This window comes from Condylostylus longicornis, unplaced genomic scaffold (genome assembly GCF_029603195.1).
Source record: "Condylostylus longicornis isolate FDR11 unplaced genomic scaffold, ASM2960319v2 ptg000072l, whole genome shotgun sequence".
NCBI lineage: Eukaryota > Metazoa > Arthropoda > Insecta > Diptera > Dolichopodidae > Condylostylus > Condylostylus longicornis.
In genome coordinates this window covers 541,937-556,861 of record NW_026578040.1, presented here as the reverse complement: position 1 = coordinate 556,861, position 14,925 = coordinate 541,937, and the positions used below count along the sequence as shown (strand labels likewise).

Below are 14,925 nucleotides of genomic sequence, written 5' to 3'. Positions count from 1 at the left end.
ATGTGTTCGGTTCAGTTTGCACCAATTAACTTAAATCGCTTAACTTAACTTAATTTGTCAATTGCTGTTTCAAACTTGATAATATATTTCTTCTGATAATCAATCCCTTCTATTCAACAAAAAATAATTAAAGTGAGAAACGCGTTACCATATTCTATATATGCTTATATAACTTTATGTGCAATGCCTTAAAATTTATGGTAATCACATCAAATATTTTCCATTCAACTAATTTTACAAAACCAATTGATTATTCTTCGAATATTTTCCAAAAACACTTTTTAAAAAGGAAGAACAAAATTTTCTTTAATCCAAAAAAAATAACTTTATTTTCGTCAACATATTATATTTCGTGCGGAGCATATTCATTTTATTCAAGCCGATTTTCCTCAACATACATAGCTTTAAAGGTTTGTACGTTGTTATGTCTAAATGCTTATTTATATAAGTTTGAGCCAATTCCATTTAACATATACATGATCTGCGGCACGTGGCCCATGCAATTGTTTAATTTTACTTTATAGAAAAATAATAATAAATTTAAGTCAAACGAGAAAAAATGGAGTTGACCTTGTCAACTCTGTGATACCCTTACAAATTTTTTATTCCAAGTCCGAATAAATGTGCCATAACTGATTAATTTTTGCAAAATTTCAGTACTGTGTTTTTCAAAATACTGTATGCCAAACTACTATTGAAGTTGTATGGCAGGTATCAGAAAGAGCCAAGCAATTTTAACGAATTTTATCAAACACATCAGCCATATTAATATATTCGCTTGTGTGAAATATCAATATTACAGCTTTTATTGTTTCAGAGATATAGCCAAATAACTTTTGAGTTCTTCATATAGCCAAATCACTTTTGAAGTCTTCAAAATAACTTTTGAAGAAGATCATGTCCAATTTAAATAGAGTTCTGGCACTTACTATAGTAAATCATTTGTAAAAATTTGGTGAACTTAGCTCAATTAGCTTTTGAGTTGTCGCTGGGACGGACCTACGGACGGATAGAAAAAGCTAAAACATATACTTCAGTCTATATCTCAGAGCATTATTTCTTAGCGTTAAGGCAAATTTAGTATACCCTTCGAACATAATTTAATATACCCTTCGAACGGGTACAAAAATAAAAAAAATAAAAAAATTATTAACAATTGCTTTAGGCGTGGAATAAAAAAAATTCACAGCGTGGAATATTGAACAAATTTTGTGTGGGAGAAAATATCAATTGAGTAGAAATGAAATTTCCTTCTTGTTTTATATAAAGTTTTAATTTATAATATGTATGTCATATTGAATTTAAAATATTGATATTTATAATTCTATTATAGGTCTACACAAAAATTAATTACAACACAAAATTTAATTACAGTCATATAACAATTTATTATATCAGGAAGAGAGTAGGGCTTATACTATTTAATTTAATTTTAGATGTGACCCGACTTTATAAAATTTTTTTTTCTGATTTCTTAAAAATATTTCAAAGAAAATATTTATAGTTTTTTATAGTCAAATTTTTATAAGAGAAATATTGTATAACGATTTTTTAAGTTTTTGTTATATTTTCAAATATATATACGCCCCCAGATATTGTTTTCAAATTTTCGTAAACATGTAAATTTATCTATAAGTCATAATTGTTTGGTGTTTCCGCTTTGAATTTTTAATTTATATTTTAATTTATAAAAAAAACTATCCAATAGGATTCTTGAAAACTTTTGGGAAAAAGTACTTATTCTATTATAGTTACGCATAAACATGGTGCAAGTAGTTATTCTGCAAAATTTAGTGAATTAACGCAATTAGTTTGCTTCACAAAAAAATATATTTTTGAATTTATATTCTTTTTTATACCCTGCACTTCGTGAAGGGTATATTAACTTTGGTATGGAGTTTGTAACTACTTGAAGGAGTCATCTGCGGTATGGACATATATATATATTCTTGCTCAGCGTAAAATTCTAAGTCGAATTAGACATGTCCGTCTGTCCGTCCGTCCGTCCGTCCGTCCGATCGCACGATAACTCAAAAACGAATAATGCAATCGACACAAACTTTCACAAGTTTTTTCTTTTGTGCCAAGGACGAGCTCTATTGTTATTGGACTAATTCGGACAACGGGTTCGGGTAGCTGCCATACAACTCAAAGAGTTTATTTTAAATATTTCAAAAACTAATAAAGGTATAAATATAAAATTTTGTATACATGTGTCCAATTATATTCTACACATGCTATAAAAATTATAATGGGATAGCTGCACTGGTTCGGGTGGCAAAATAATAAAGTCAGATTCATGAAACTTGGCAGTCATGTGTCCAATTATAGGTCAAATATATTTCTGAAGTTTTAGAGGAATCACTTGACAGGTTCGGGTACCTGCCATACAACTCCAGAAGCTAATTTTAAATATTTGGAAAAATAATAAAGTCAGATTCATGAAACTTGGCAATCATGTGTCCAATTATGGCTCAAATACATTTCTGAAGTTTTGGTGGAATTGCTCGACAGGTTCGAGTAGCTCCCATACAAGTCTAAAAGCTTATTTTAAATATTTGGAAAAATAATAAAGTCAAATTCATTAGACTTGGCAGTCGTGTGTCCAATTATAGGTCCGACATATTTCTAAAGTTTTGGTGCGATTGCTTGACAGGTTCGAGTAGCTCCCATGCAAGTCTAAAAGCTTATTCTTAATATTTGGAAAAATAATAAAGTCAGATTCATGAAACTTGGCAGTTGTGTGTCCGATTATAGATCAGATATTTTTGTGAAGTTTTGATGGAATTGCTTGACAGGTTCAGGTACTTGCCATAAAACTCCAAAAGCTTATTTTACATATTTGGAAAAATAATAAAGTCAGATTCATGAAACTTGGCAGTTGTGTGTCCGATAATAGATCAGATATATTTGTGAAGTTTTAGTGAAATTGCTTGACAGGTTCGGGTGCTTGCCATACAACTCCAAAAGCTTATTTTACATATTTGGAAAAATAATAAAGTCAGATTCATGAAACTTGGCAGTTGTATGTTGAGTTATAGGTCACATATATTTCTGAAGTTTTGGTGGAATTGCTTAACAGGTTCGAGTAGATCCCATACAAGTCTAAAAGCTTATTCTTAATATTTGGAAAAATAATAAAGTCCGATTCATGAAACTTGGCAGTTGTTTGTCCGATTATAGATCAGATATATTTGTGAAGGTTTGGTGGAACTGCTTGGCAGGTTCAGGTACTTACCATACAACTCCAAAAGCTAATTTTAAATATTTGGAAAAATTATAAGGTCAGATTCATGAAACTTGGCAGTCGTATGTCCAATTATAGGTCAGACATGTCCGTGAAGTTTCTATAGAATGATTTTAGAGGTTCAAGTAATTGCTACACAATAACGAAAGGTGCAGGGTATAATTCAATCGGTTTATACCGACTGAAACGTTTTTACTTGTTTATATTAACTTTGGTATGGAGTTTGTAACTACTTGCGGTATGGACATATATATATATTCTTGCTCAGCGTAAAATTCTGCGTCGACTTAGACATGTCCGTCCGTCCGTCCGTCGGTCCGTCCGTCCGTCCGTCCGTCCGATCGCACGATAACTCAAAAACGAATAATGCAATCGACACCAAACTTTCACAAGTTTTTTCTTTTGTGCCAAGGACGAACCCTATTGTTATTGGACTAAGTCGGACAACGGGTTCGGGTAGCTGCCATACAACTCCAAGAGTTTATTTTTAATATTTCAAAAACTAATAAAGCTATAAATATAAAATTTTGTATACATGTCCAATTATATTCTACACATGCTCTAAAAATTATAATGGGATAGCTGCACCGGTTCGGGTGGCTGCCATACAACTCTAACAGCAAATTTTTTATATTCAGCAAAATAATAAAGTCAGATTCATGAAACTTGGCAGTCATGTGTCCAATTATAGGTCAAATATATTTCTGAAGTTTTAGAGGAATCGCTTTACAGGTTCGGGTACCTGCCATACAACTCCAGAAGCTAATTTTAAATATTTGGAAAAATAATAAAGTCAGATTCATGAAACTTGGCAGTCATCTGTCCAATTATGACTCAAATATATTTCTGAAGTTTTGGTAGAATTGCTCAACAGGTTCGAGTAGCTCCCATACAAGTCTAAAAGCTTATTTTAAATATTTGGAAAAATAATAAAGTCAGATTCATGAAACTTGGCAGTTGTATGTCGAGTTATAGGTCACATATATTTCTGAAGTTTTGGTGGAATTGCTTAACAGGTTCGAGTAGATCCCATACAAGTCTAAAAGCTTATTCTTAATATTTGGAAAAATAATAAAGTCAGATTCATGAAACTTGGCAGTTGGATGTCCGATTATAGATCAGATATATTTGTGAAGTTTAAGAGGAATTGCTTGACAGGTTCGGGTACCTGCCATACAACTCCAGAAGCTAATTTTAAATATTTGGAAAAATAATAAAGTCAGATTCATGAAACTTGGCAGTTTTGTGTCGAGTTATAGGTCAGATATATTTCTGAAGTTTTAGTGGAATTGCTTGACAAGTTCGAGTAGCTCCCATACAAGTCTAAAAGCTTATTTTAAAAATTTGGAAAAATAATAAAGTCAGATTCATGAGACTTGGCAGTCGTGTGTCCAATTATAGGTCAGACATATTTCTAAAGTTTTAATGGGGTTGATTGACAGGTTCGAGTAGCTCCCATGCAAGTCTTAAAGCTTATTCTTAATATTTGGAAAAATAATAAAGTCAGATTCATGAAACTTGGCAGTTGTGTGTCCGATTATAGATCAGACATATCCATGAAGTTTCTATAGAATGACTTCACAGGTTCGAGTAATTGCTACACAATAACGAAAGGTGCAGGGTATAATTCAATCGGTTTATACCGACTGAAACGTTTTTACTTGTTTTTTGTTTATTTTAAAGTTATATCTACTTTTATTTTGTATCGCATGCAGTATTTCATTTTTTAACACTTATACATTGGCACATACGTACAATAATATCATTATCCAAACCTTTTTTTTTTAATTCTTTCTTTTTAACTTTTTCAAATAAAATTAAATAAAAAAAATGTCTTAAACTATAAAACAATATTCGGTTGAACTTATTTAGTAATTATTTTCACAATTAAAATCTCTTAAAAAATTCAAAAACAAAAATCAATTTTTATCATTATCTCAATATAGAATCATTCTTTACCAACCGATTCAACTCATATAGGGAACCAACTATGATGGTGTTATATAACTATTATTCTAGTTGTTATAATTTCGTTATTTATTTTACTACTGCAGTTCATTGGAAACTTTATATCAAATGAGTAAAAAACAAATTTATATGGCATCGTAACATAACAAAAAAATACATATAAAAAATATTCATATAAAATTCTTATAAATCTCAAATCATCAAATAATTCGAAAAAACATAACAGCTAACCCAATTCTAATTATATTTGGATGATTGTATATAAAATGAATAAAGAACGAATTAAATAGAAAGAAAATGAAGCAACATAATTTTGTCCAAAATTTTGCTAACAGGAAGTGGCATCTGTTGTTCTTCAAGCAGTTAATATACCATTAGGGAAACTCAACGCTGGAACAGAAAATTTCGACCAACCAACAACAGTTAAAACAATGCAGGTGAAAGCTTCAAATAATGACCTCCAGGGAATTAGTGAAATTTAGCATAAACCATATTGCAAAATATTTTTTTGATTCTTAAAATATTTTAATGATGAAAATATTTATACATGCGTAGGTATAGTAAGATAAATTTTACTTTTATATTATATATGTACTTTTATATTAAAATTCATTTTTTAAAAAAAATTTTTAAATTTAGAACAATAAAAAGAAAATATAGCTTAAATTAATAATTATATAAGAAAAATTAAACAAAATTATACTTAAAATAGCAAAAGCATTTTTAAAGTTTTAAAAGTTTCAAAATTTATTTTTAATTTTAAATGGCTAATAATTTTTTTTTGAGGATATACGTTATATATACAAACAAATCATGTATAGAGTAATAATGTGTTTCTGTGATAAACATAAAAAAATAATTTTCACCGTTTTATTCGATACATCAACAGATGTTTAAAATAAATTATTAATATGGAGGTTTTTATTATTACTTTAAATTATTTAATTTATTGCCTACATTTAACGTTACCTACATAAATTAAATAAAATTAGAAAGATTCTGTTAAAGTAATTTATCAAAAAAGGTACAATTAATAAACGCTCAACTTCAACATAGCAATACGAAAGAACGCGGCTGTAAAAGAAGCCAAAAGAAAATTCGAATTTTAGAAATTTTTTAATTCATTATATAATATAAATTTAATAAAAGTTTTAAAATTTTATTATCTTGCATGGTTAATGAAAAAAAAACAAATATTGAAAAATTTTACAATATTCTTGTATAAGAGCAACAATTTTAACACACGCGCACATCTTTTATCTGAAAAATTCATCAATAAATTTAATATTCCATTGTACACAAACCAGGAAAATCATGTTTTATGTTTTTCTCAGTTTTCTTTTTATATTATCATAGACTTTTAATTTCGTTTGTTAATAATAAAGAATTTTTTATTCATTATGCATCATCGTGATATGGTAACCACTTATATATATTCTTGCACAGCGTAAAATTCTACATTGATTTAGCAATGTTTGTCTGTCCGACCGCACGATAACTCAAAAACTAATAATGCAATTTTTGGTGTCGAATCTTTCACAAGTTGTTTCTTTTCTATCAAAGACGGCTGCTATTGCAATTGGGCCAATTTTAAAGGAATATTTGTTATACAACAGTGTAAAAGCTAATTCTAGAAATTTCAAAAACAAATTTTTAAACTCAGATTGTCTAGGTTCAAGGTATAATTTGCTCGACTGAACCTATTTTTACCCTTAAATAATAATACTGACTGAAAACTTTTTACTTGTTTTTCTTAAATTTTGAAAAGTGAAAAAAAAATTTGGCTATATTTCTGTAAAAGAATTTGGTAAAGTTTGTTGAAAAAACAACTTAAGTTCTTATCAACATAGCGCGACTTTGCGACAAAATATTGTTTTTTCCTCTAGGAAACTCTACCGCATGAATTTAGAAAAAGAAATGTATGAGAAACTGAACTTGTTTCTAAAACATTTAAATATTATTCCTTCATATTCGATTCTCATACGGTCAAAATTAAAATTATTATAGCGATTTACAAAAACAATAAAAATTATAAATTTATAATTGTTATTTGTAATATATATATTTGTATTATAAATTTTCATTTATAAATTTTTTTGTTAATGATATAAAAAAATTTATAAAAGGGGCAAAATACTTATTCTCAAAGAATTAGGAACAAAGCAAATACATTGTTTTAGGTCTTTAAAGAAGCAACTTTCCTTCGAACAATTTAGAAAACCTTCCTTTAAAAAAATGATTTTGGATAGATACACATTATTCTTTTAACATATTTAATGTTTTTGTACATATTTCGGATGAATATACAAAATGATAGGTTACGATGAATTAGGATAAATTAGCTTACATAAATAAAAACAAGTACAATTAGTTATTTTCAACATTTTTCCAAAAAAGACAATTGAAAAAAGTGTTTATTCTTTTCACTCTGCCCGTCATAAATTTAGGCATAGTTAAACATTTACAATAACAAACTGCCCGTTAAAATTAATCGCTGTCTTAAACCAATATTTTTTTAATTTTTGATATCATTCTTCTTTTAGGCTATAAGTTGTAGAAATCTACAACTTGTTCGGATTTTATAGACTAATAAATATCTGAAAAAAATATGTTACATAAACACTTGCTGCATAAAATACCAGATTTTACCAAAATTACGAATCTATATGTATATGTACATTTGTTTAATAATTAGGCCCACTTGTTTTAAATTAAACTTTGTAAAAAAATTAGTTTTTACAGTATTAGAATAATGTGAAAGTCTTTATTGAGAAAAAATATAAAACATGTTTCAAAACAAAACATTGGAATAGTTACAAGTCAAAGAGGAGAGAGATTGATAGCAGATTGGATTAATGTAGATCGTGTAGTGCTACATAACAATTATTACTGAAACACCAATGTCAAAGTTCCATACCTTTGCAAAAATATTTGGCAAAATAATTCAAAAAGTTTGCATACACGGAATATTGAAAACAATTTTATGTTTTAGCATTTCCTTAAAAAATAACTTGATTTTAAAAATGTATTAGCAAATAAATTAGAATACTGGAAACTTAAGTATAGTTAAAGCAAATAATGTAAATTAATAATAGGTTAAAGATATTGTGTAAGTTGTATACAATATTACAAATATACTAGTAATATTTAGGTAACAAAAAATTTATGTGTGCGATAAGATAAAAATAGTAAATATGTAGATAATAAAATAAAGAAAATTTATTTAACTATAAAATATACATAATAATGTATTTATAATCAACGAAGTTAATTTTATCGAATCGATTTTTTAATGTAAAAACAAAACATAGTTTCCTTTGTGGAGTTATTTTAATTCAAAAAACATTTTATATACGTACATATTATAAACTATTTATTAAAAAAATCGATTACATCGAGTTTTTATCGGCCTATAAATAATAAGCATTTTGCGAAATTTTGCTCTTACAAAAAAAAATCTCTTTTTATTTTAAAATTGTGTTGCATTACCAAAAAATCATTCAATGATTGCTAAAACGGTCCTAAAAGAAAATAAAAACTTCTTTAAAATTGTTATATACTAGACTTGAAAATTGTGAATTAATTCACAATTCAGCAACTAAAAGTAAGCTCAATTGTATAAAAGTATCATATTACTCCAATTTCGGAATGACGGATGTTTTATTGATTTTTTGTATACTATACTCATGTAAAAATCTCATATAAGAAGTATGTAGTCTATTCAAACACATAATAATTCTGAATATACTTCAATTATATATATATATATATGTGTATATGTATGTTTTACTATTCATAATAAAATAATTTATATAACATTAAATGCAATATTAAGTAATGTTATTTTCGTATTATGTACATCTCAAAATTATTATGATGTCAAAATTTTTAAATCAATAAATTCATAGTATTACAACTTTTTATAATATTTGTGGCATTTGAAATTCCTCTTTGATTTTTAATATGAGTTATAATTTATTTATTTTTAAAGAAATTATTATAAACATTTAATATACATGTAAGTATACAAAAATTGTAATTTATTTATATTAAATTTAATATTTCACTTCGAATGTATCACACAATAAACTATATAAATTGGTGTTCCAATATAACAAATAATATAAAGTTGGAGTCATTCGTAATACCGAGCCCGTTCGTTATATCGAATCTTAGATCTTAGATTATTATATCGAATGGATTTTTGAAAATAATTTTCAATTTCTTTTATATTAAAATGCTTTCTATATTTACCATTATATATATTTTTCTTTAGTACAAATACGGACGCAAACAAAACCACAACCGATTGAAAGAAAACGCATAAAACTGACCAAAAAAAAATCTGATGCCCAAATTTCGTGAAAACATCACCAGTTAGTTTTGATAATTACCATACTCAAATATCAAATTTCAAGAATTTCCATCAATCCGTTGCGTAGATATGGTAAAAAATGTAAAATCTGCCCCAGTTTGATTTCCGAGACTTGATCTTTTCAAAAAATTTATTGATTTATCATCTTAACACCACCGAATTCGAATATTAAATTTCAAGAAAATAGGTTGGTTATTACCCCAAAAATTAATCTATCTAAAACAAACTTACATATAAAATTACATCAAAATCGGTTCAGGCGTACTTGAACACACGTACACGCATGTACACAACAGACGGACAGTTCGACACCTCTTTAAACGTAGTTTATTTACGCTTCCCTACTATGGAGAAGTACGTAATTCTCATCAAAAACTCGACATGCAAAATTTGGTGTCATTACATAACCTTCCTTTTTGTATACAATGCGGTCGATAAATATTACAACTAAAAATCCAATTACGTTAATAAAATTAAATTACAGATAAAATTTCCCATACATTTTTGACCCGGCAATACTAAAATTTTTTTTTTATTTAGTTTACGATATTATAGTTTTCTATAAGATATAGAAAAAACCTGATGTGATCAACATCTGATTGTGATCAACAACCGCAATGTACATTGTGTATATTAGTAAAAGTATTATAGAAGATTATGAAAATGCGTTTTGAACACTTCTTTACCATTTCAAGGACACTAATAAGCTTTTGGTTAACATACCTAGAAAAATGTGAAGTTGGCACTTAGTAGAGTTTCGTTTTGTGTTCTCCGAATCATACGAAAAGTTTGTGGGGAACTTCTGGTAACAACCAGAACTCAAATATTAAATTTCAACAAATTTCATCAATTCGTTCCGTACATATGGTAAAAAATGTTAAATCGACCCCCAGATCAGTTTCTGAGCCCTGATCTATCCAAAAATTTACAGATTCATTGTTTTAAAGCCTCGAATTTAAATATTAAATTTCAATGAAATCAGTTGATTATTTCTCTTGTTATACGCAAAAATGTATAGTTGACCCGTAGTAAACGTCTAGTTGCTGACGCCGGATTTCTTCCGAAGTTAGGAGGTTTCGCGGACGGTCTAATGAAGCTCATTTATGAAATGTCAAGTAAATCGGTTGAATATTTTCTTCAAAATGATCCGTTAAATAGTTGAGTTCCCGAGACCTGAGATATCCCAGAAGTTTATCAATCCGTGCCATAGTCGAAATAAACTTAAATATAAAATTTCATCAAAAACGGTTAGAACTTGAAATACACGCGAAAATGTACCGGTACTTTACCTTAAGTTAAAATTTCATTAAGCTAAATCTTGAAGAAGCTGGTGAAACCATAACCATTTTAAAAAATTAAAATTTTTTTTTTTTTTTTATTTTTTTTTTTTATTTATAAGCTTTATTATTGCAACTGAGAACATAATTCACATCCAGCAATTCTTTCTATCGTGTGTTGGCGGTTGTGGGGTCGTCATCCACTGATGAGTCCCCAGATAATAGTACATTTTATCTCACTGATGCAAGCTCAAGTGGCCTGACCCTTCTTAATCGTCTCTCCACTTGGTTACCATCTGTCAGTTGCAGCATCTCTGGATTGTCGTGCTGTAGCAGTCTTGACTGGTGACTGGTTGCAGATTTTTTTATCTCTTCTTTGACAGTGCGTATGTTGAGATCACGGTGCAAGGTATCGTTGCTTACGTACCATGGTGCATTAACCATTATTCGAAGGACTTTGTTTTGAAAAGTCTGAATTATTTTAATATTGGTATCTTTTGTACACCCCCATAATTGTATACCATAAGTCCAAACAGGTTTAAGAACCTGGTTATACAGCAGAATTTTGTTGTGTAGGCTGAGCTCAGAAAACCTTCCTAGCAGCCAAAAAAAAAAAAAAAAAAAAAAAAAAAAAAATTAAAATTAAAATTTTTTTCTTTTCATTTGTAAAAAATGGCGCCTCTTAAAGAAGATCAATAAACTTTTAAAAAATTATTTAAGAATTATTGAGAATAGAGAATTATCATAATATTGGCTTCAACCTAGGTTAGTCTATGAAATTTTTCGACCCGACTTTTTAGAACTGTTCAAATAAAGTTTCGGTACCGTCGGTTAAATGAGTCCTACGGTCTCTTTGAAAAAAGACATCAAAAACACGACCTCCGCCGTTTAGGCTACTGTGTCTTAAAATAATTTAATCTTTTGTATGGCTGAAGGGAAAATATTGTTATTTTATAAAACACAATCAGTAAATATTAATATTTTTTCTCTCGTACTATCAAATATTAACATATACTTATCTGTTTTTAATTGTGCGTTTTGTTTCTCATTGGCTCCTTATACGAGTAATATTATTATTAACATTGTAACTGAAAATACTTCTAGGAATTTTAGAGATCTAAAAAAGTTTTGAATAAAGAAATAAAATAGTAATAATAATTGGCATTGTATCCTTCGCTTATAAGTGTTGTAACATAATTATAAAATATTATATAAAATAATGCCAAAAAATATTAACATTGAAATTGTTATCATTTTTGTTATTTACATATGTACAAATATATTATATAACAGTATAAATTTGGTTATATTTATGTTATAAGATAAACTAGAGAAATCATGATGTCTATACGAGTATAACAATACAAAACTGATATAGATTCGCTACTGTGTTATACATAATTATAGTAAAATATTTATGAATGTATTTATATTAAATAAGGAAAAATATGTTTTTGTTATAACAAATGTATTATAATATTAAATATACAAGTAAAAAAATTTATTTTGAAATACAAAGCAAATCTACATATTAAAAAATATTAAGACACCTATGTATATAATTTCAAAAAATATCTTTTTAAGTTTTGCTATAGGTGGTATGAATCCTATTATGTTCTTTCATTTTATTATTCATATATACATATGTATGTACATAGATAATGTATATGTGAACATAATATACTTATAAATTTAGTACTTTACAGCATTTTCTTTATGTAAGAGAGAATGGATCTAGCTCCTATGTCTGTTAATTTCATATAAAAATTCAAAAAGCGTCATTGAACATAAAACTATAAATTTTTGTTTTTTGCGAAAATACTAATGTATCTATCTTGAAAAAGAATGAGGGAGTAAAAGAAATCCAAGTAAAAGGACAAAAAATGGTTTTCAAGCATAATAAACACATACATACATATGCAAATACACAATTACACTAACCAAAAGAAAAGGTAAATCTAGATTAATCTAACAAGAAATTTAACAACAAGTTGTGAAAGGATGCCAAAATATTTTTTTGTGCTTGCTTATGAATATTTTCTTTTTGCGACTGGTTGCAATGACAAATAAATTATCTTCTGTAGAGGTAATTTCAAAGCAATTTAAATAAAAGTACTGACTAATTACATTTTATGATGATGTATCTAAAACAAACAAAAGAAAAAATGGAAAATGTATGATAAAAGAAGGACAACTATATGGGAACGATAAATTTAAAAATCACAGAATGAAAAAACTGGTATAGTCCCAAATCCACAAATCTCCTTTTTTGCTTTATTATAAAATATATTTTGTCTTTCGCAATGTGGACTTTTGTAATTTATTGTTATACATAACTGTTTAATAAAATACATTGTTTCTTTTTTATATGTTTTTTTTTTGTAAATTTTAATTTTGCATGTCCGACGTAATTTTTCAAATCGTTACTTTTTTGCGTTTCTCAATGTCCTTAGAATTGATGAGCATATTTAATTAAAAATTGAATAAATCTATTTGGGACTTCGAATTTTGGAGTCGTTATGACTCTCAAGTTCGAAATCCCCAAAGCATTTCAAAAGAAAAAATTAAGCAAATATAATTTGGGTATTTCAATTTAAAATAAGGAACCATATCATTATAATCCATTAAATTATATTGGACCTTGATATATTAAAAAAAATAAATTTGATAAGGTATGAATAGAAAAAGCTTGAATTTTTTAGTTCAAGTGTAGCTTCTTATAAGCATTTTTGTATCAAAATTTACGAATATATCTCCAAGTTTCATTTGCTAAGCACGTTTCTTGGAAAATAGACAAATTGTACTGAAAAAGTGTGGAAATTTTTAAATTTCATTAAAGTTTTTTATTACGAATATGCCTTATATAATTATAAAAAATTTTGATCTTACTTACTTTTGCTGTCAGTAAGTTGCATGACATGTCTTATTATCTATATATAACAAAAGCATTTTGGAATTTTAATTTCACTACAGTTGAATTCAATTTTGAAAATCTATAAGTACTAGTAACAAAGTTTACGAATGTGCACAACATGTGAATAATTCCATTTTAATCATTGTCATTAAAAAAATTTGAAGGATAGTTTTAGTCGTTATTCTAACTACTAAAATTCGTTTTGATTTTAAAATAAACATTTTGTCAAATTAAGTTTTAAAATTCATTTTTAATCTTCACTCTTATTTTTAATTTGCCAGCTAGTGAGTCAACCAAATAATCAATCAATCAAAATTTAGTTACAAATGTCAGTAAATTTTAATTTTGATTTATTGTTATTGAATTTTTTTAGTATATGTTCTGCCGAAGCAAAACCCGAAAATGTCTTCTTATCGGGATGCAGTAGAACAGGTCGAGGTGGCCATCACTCATAGACTGTATCCAGAGGAAAGGCTATCCGAAGTCCAGATGGCGAAAATCAAAGTAGCCATCATGGATGAAATGGATAAAGTTGTGGATTCTCATCCACAATTCACTGCAGCGTTGCAAAGGGATGGATGGATATCCGTAACATGCAATAATCAAAACACCAGTGAGTGGATAACCAGTGTCTGCAGGAAGATAAAGCCTTGGGACTGCTGCAACGTCGTGGTATTGGATGGCGACGAGATGCCCAAACAGCAAAGGTGCTGGCGACAGGACAGGACAAAATAAAAAACCAACGCCCACCGCACTTCAGGCCAACCAAAAGTGTTAAAACTCATTGGAAAGTCTGAAGTCGCTCCAAAAATGGCGGCAAGGGAAACGGAAGGACCATCGACCAGCACGCCCTTATCCAAGAGCCTTACGTAGTGAAGGATCAGGTTAAGGGCCTAACAGGTGAGCTATCGTATGATACAACAATTGGGGGCCTAGGGCTTGCATTTTGCTTAGTAAAAGGCTAACGTTTTTCCCCATTCCAGATTCTAGAGATCAGGTAGCTGCGTTGGTAAAGGTGAAGTCTTCCGGGGGTTGGACAGAGTTCATTGTGTGCTCATCCTACCACCCGGGAGACTGTGCCCACCCACACGAACAACTAAAAGATCTAGTGTACTTTTGTGGAAGGAGGAACTTCCAACTGATA

General features: G+C 28.5%; 1 protein-coding gene across 7 annotated transcripts in view; it reads left to right on the top strand.

Moving 5' to 3' along the window:
- The window catches only part of LOC129612346 (trissin receptor), a 139,819-nt gene extending 125,595 nt beyond the window's left edge, over positions 1-14,224 (top strand). For 4 of the 7 annotated variants that reach the window (XM_055525898.1, XM_055525899.1, XM_055525903.1 and 1 more), the window contains one exon: positions 5,551-5,906. In XM_055525898.1, the coding sequence (XP_055381873.1) occupies positions 5,551-5,697 (147 nt within the window). In that variant the 3' untranslated portion in view covers positions 5,698-5,906. Of the gene's footprint in view, positions 1-5,193; positions 5,907-14,154 lie in introns of those variants that run through there. The other 3 variants (XM_055525900.1, XM_055525902.1, XM_055525901.1) reach the window with 3 other exon arrangements.
- The last annotated feature ends 701 nt before the right edge of the window (positions 14,225-14,925 follow it).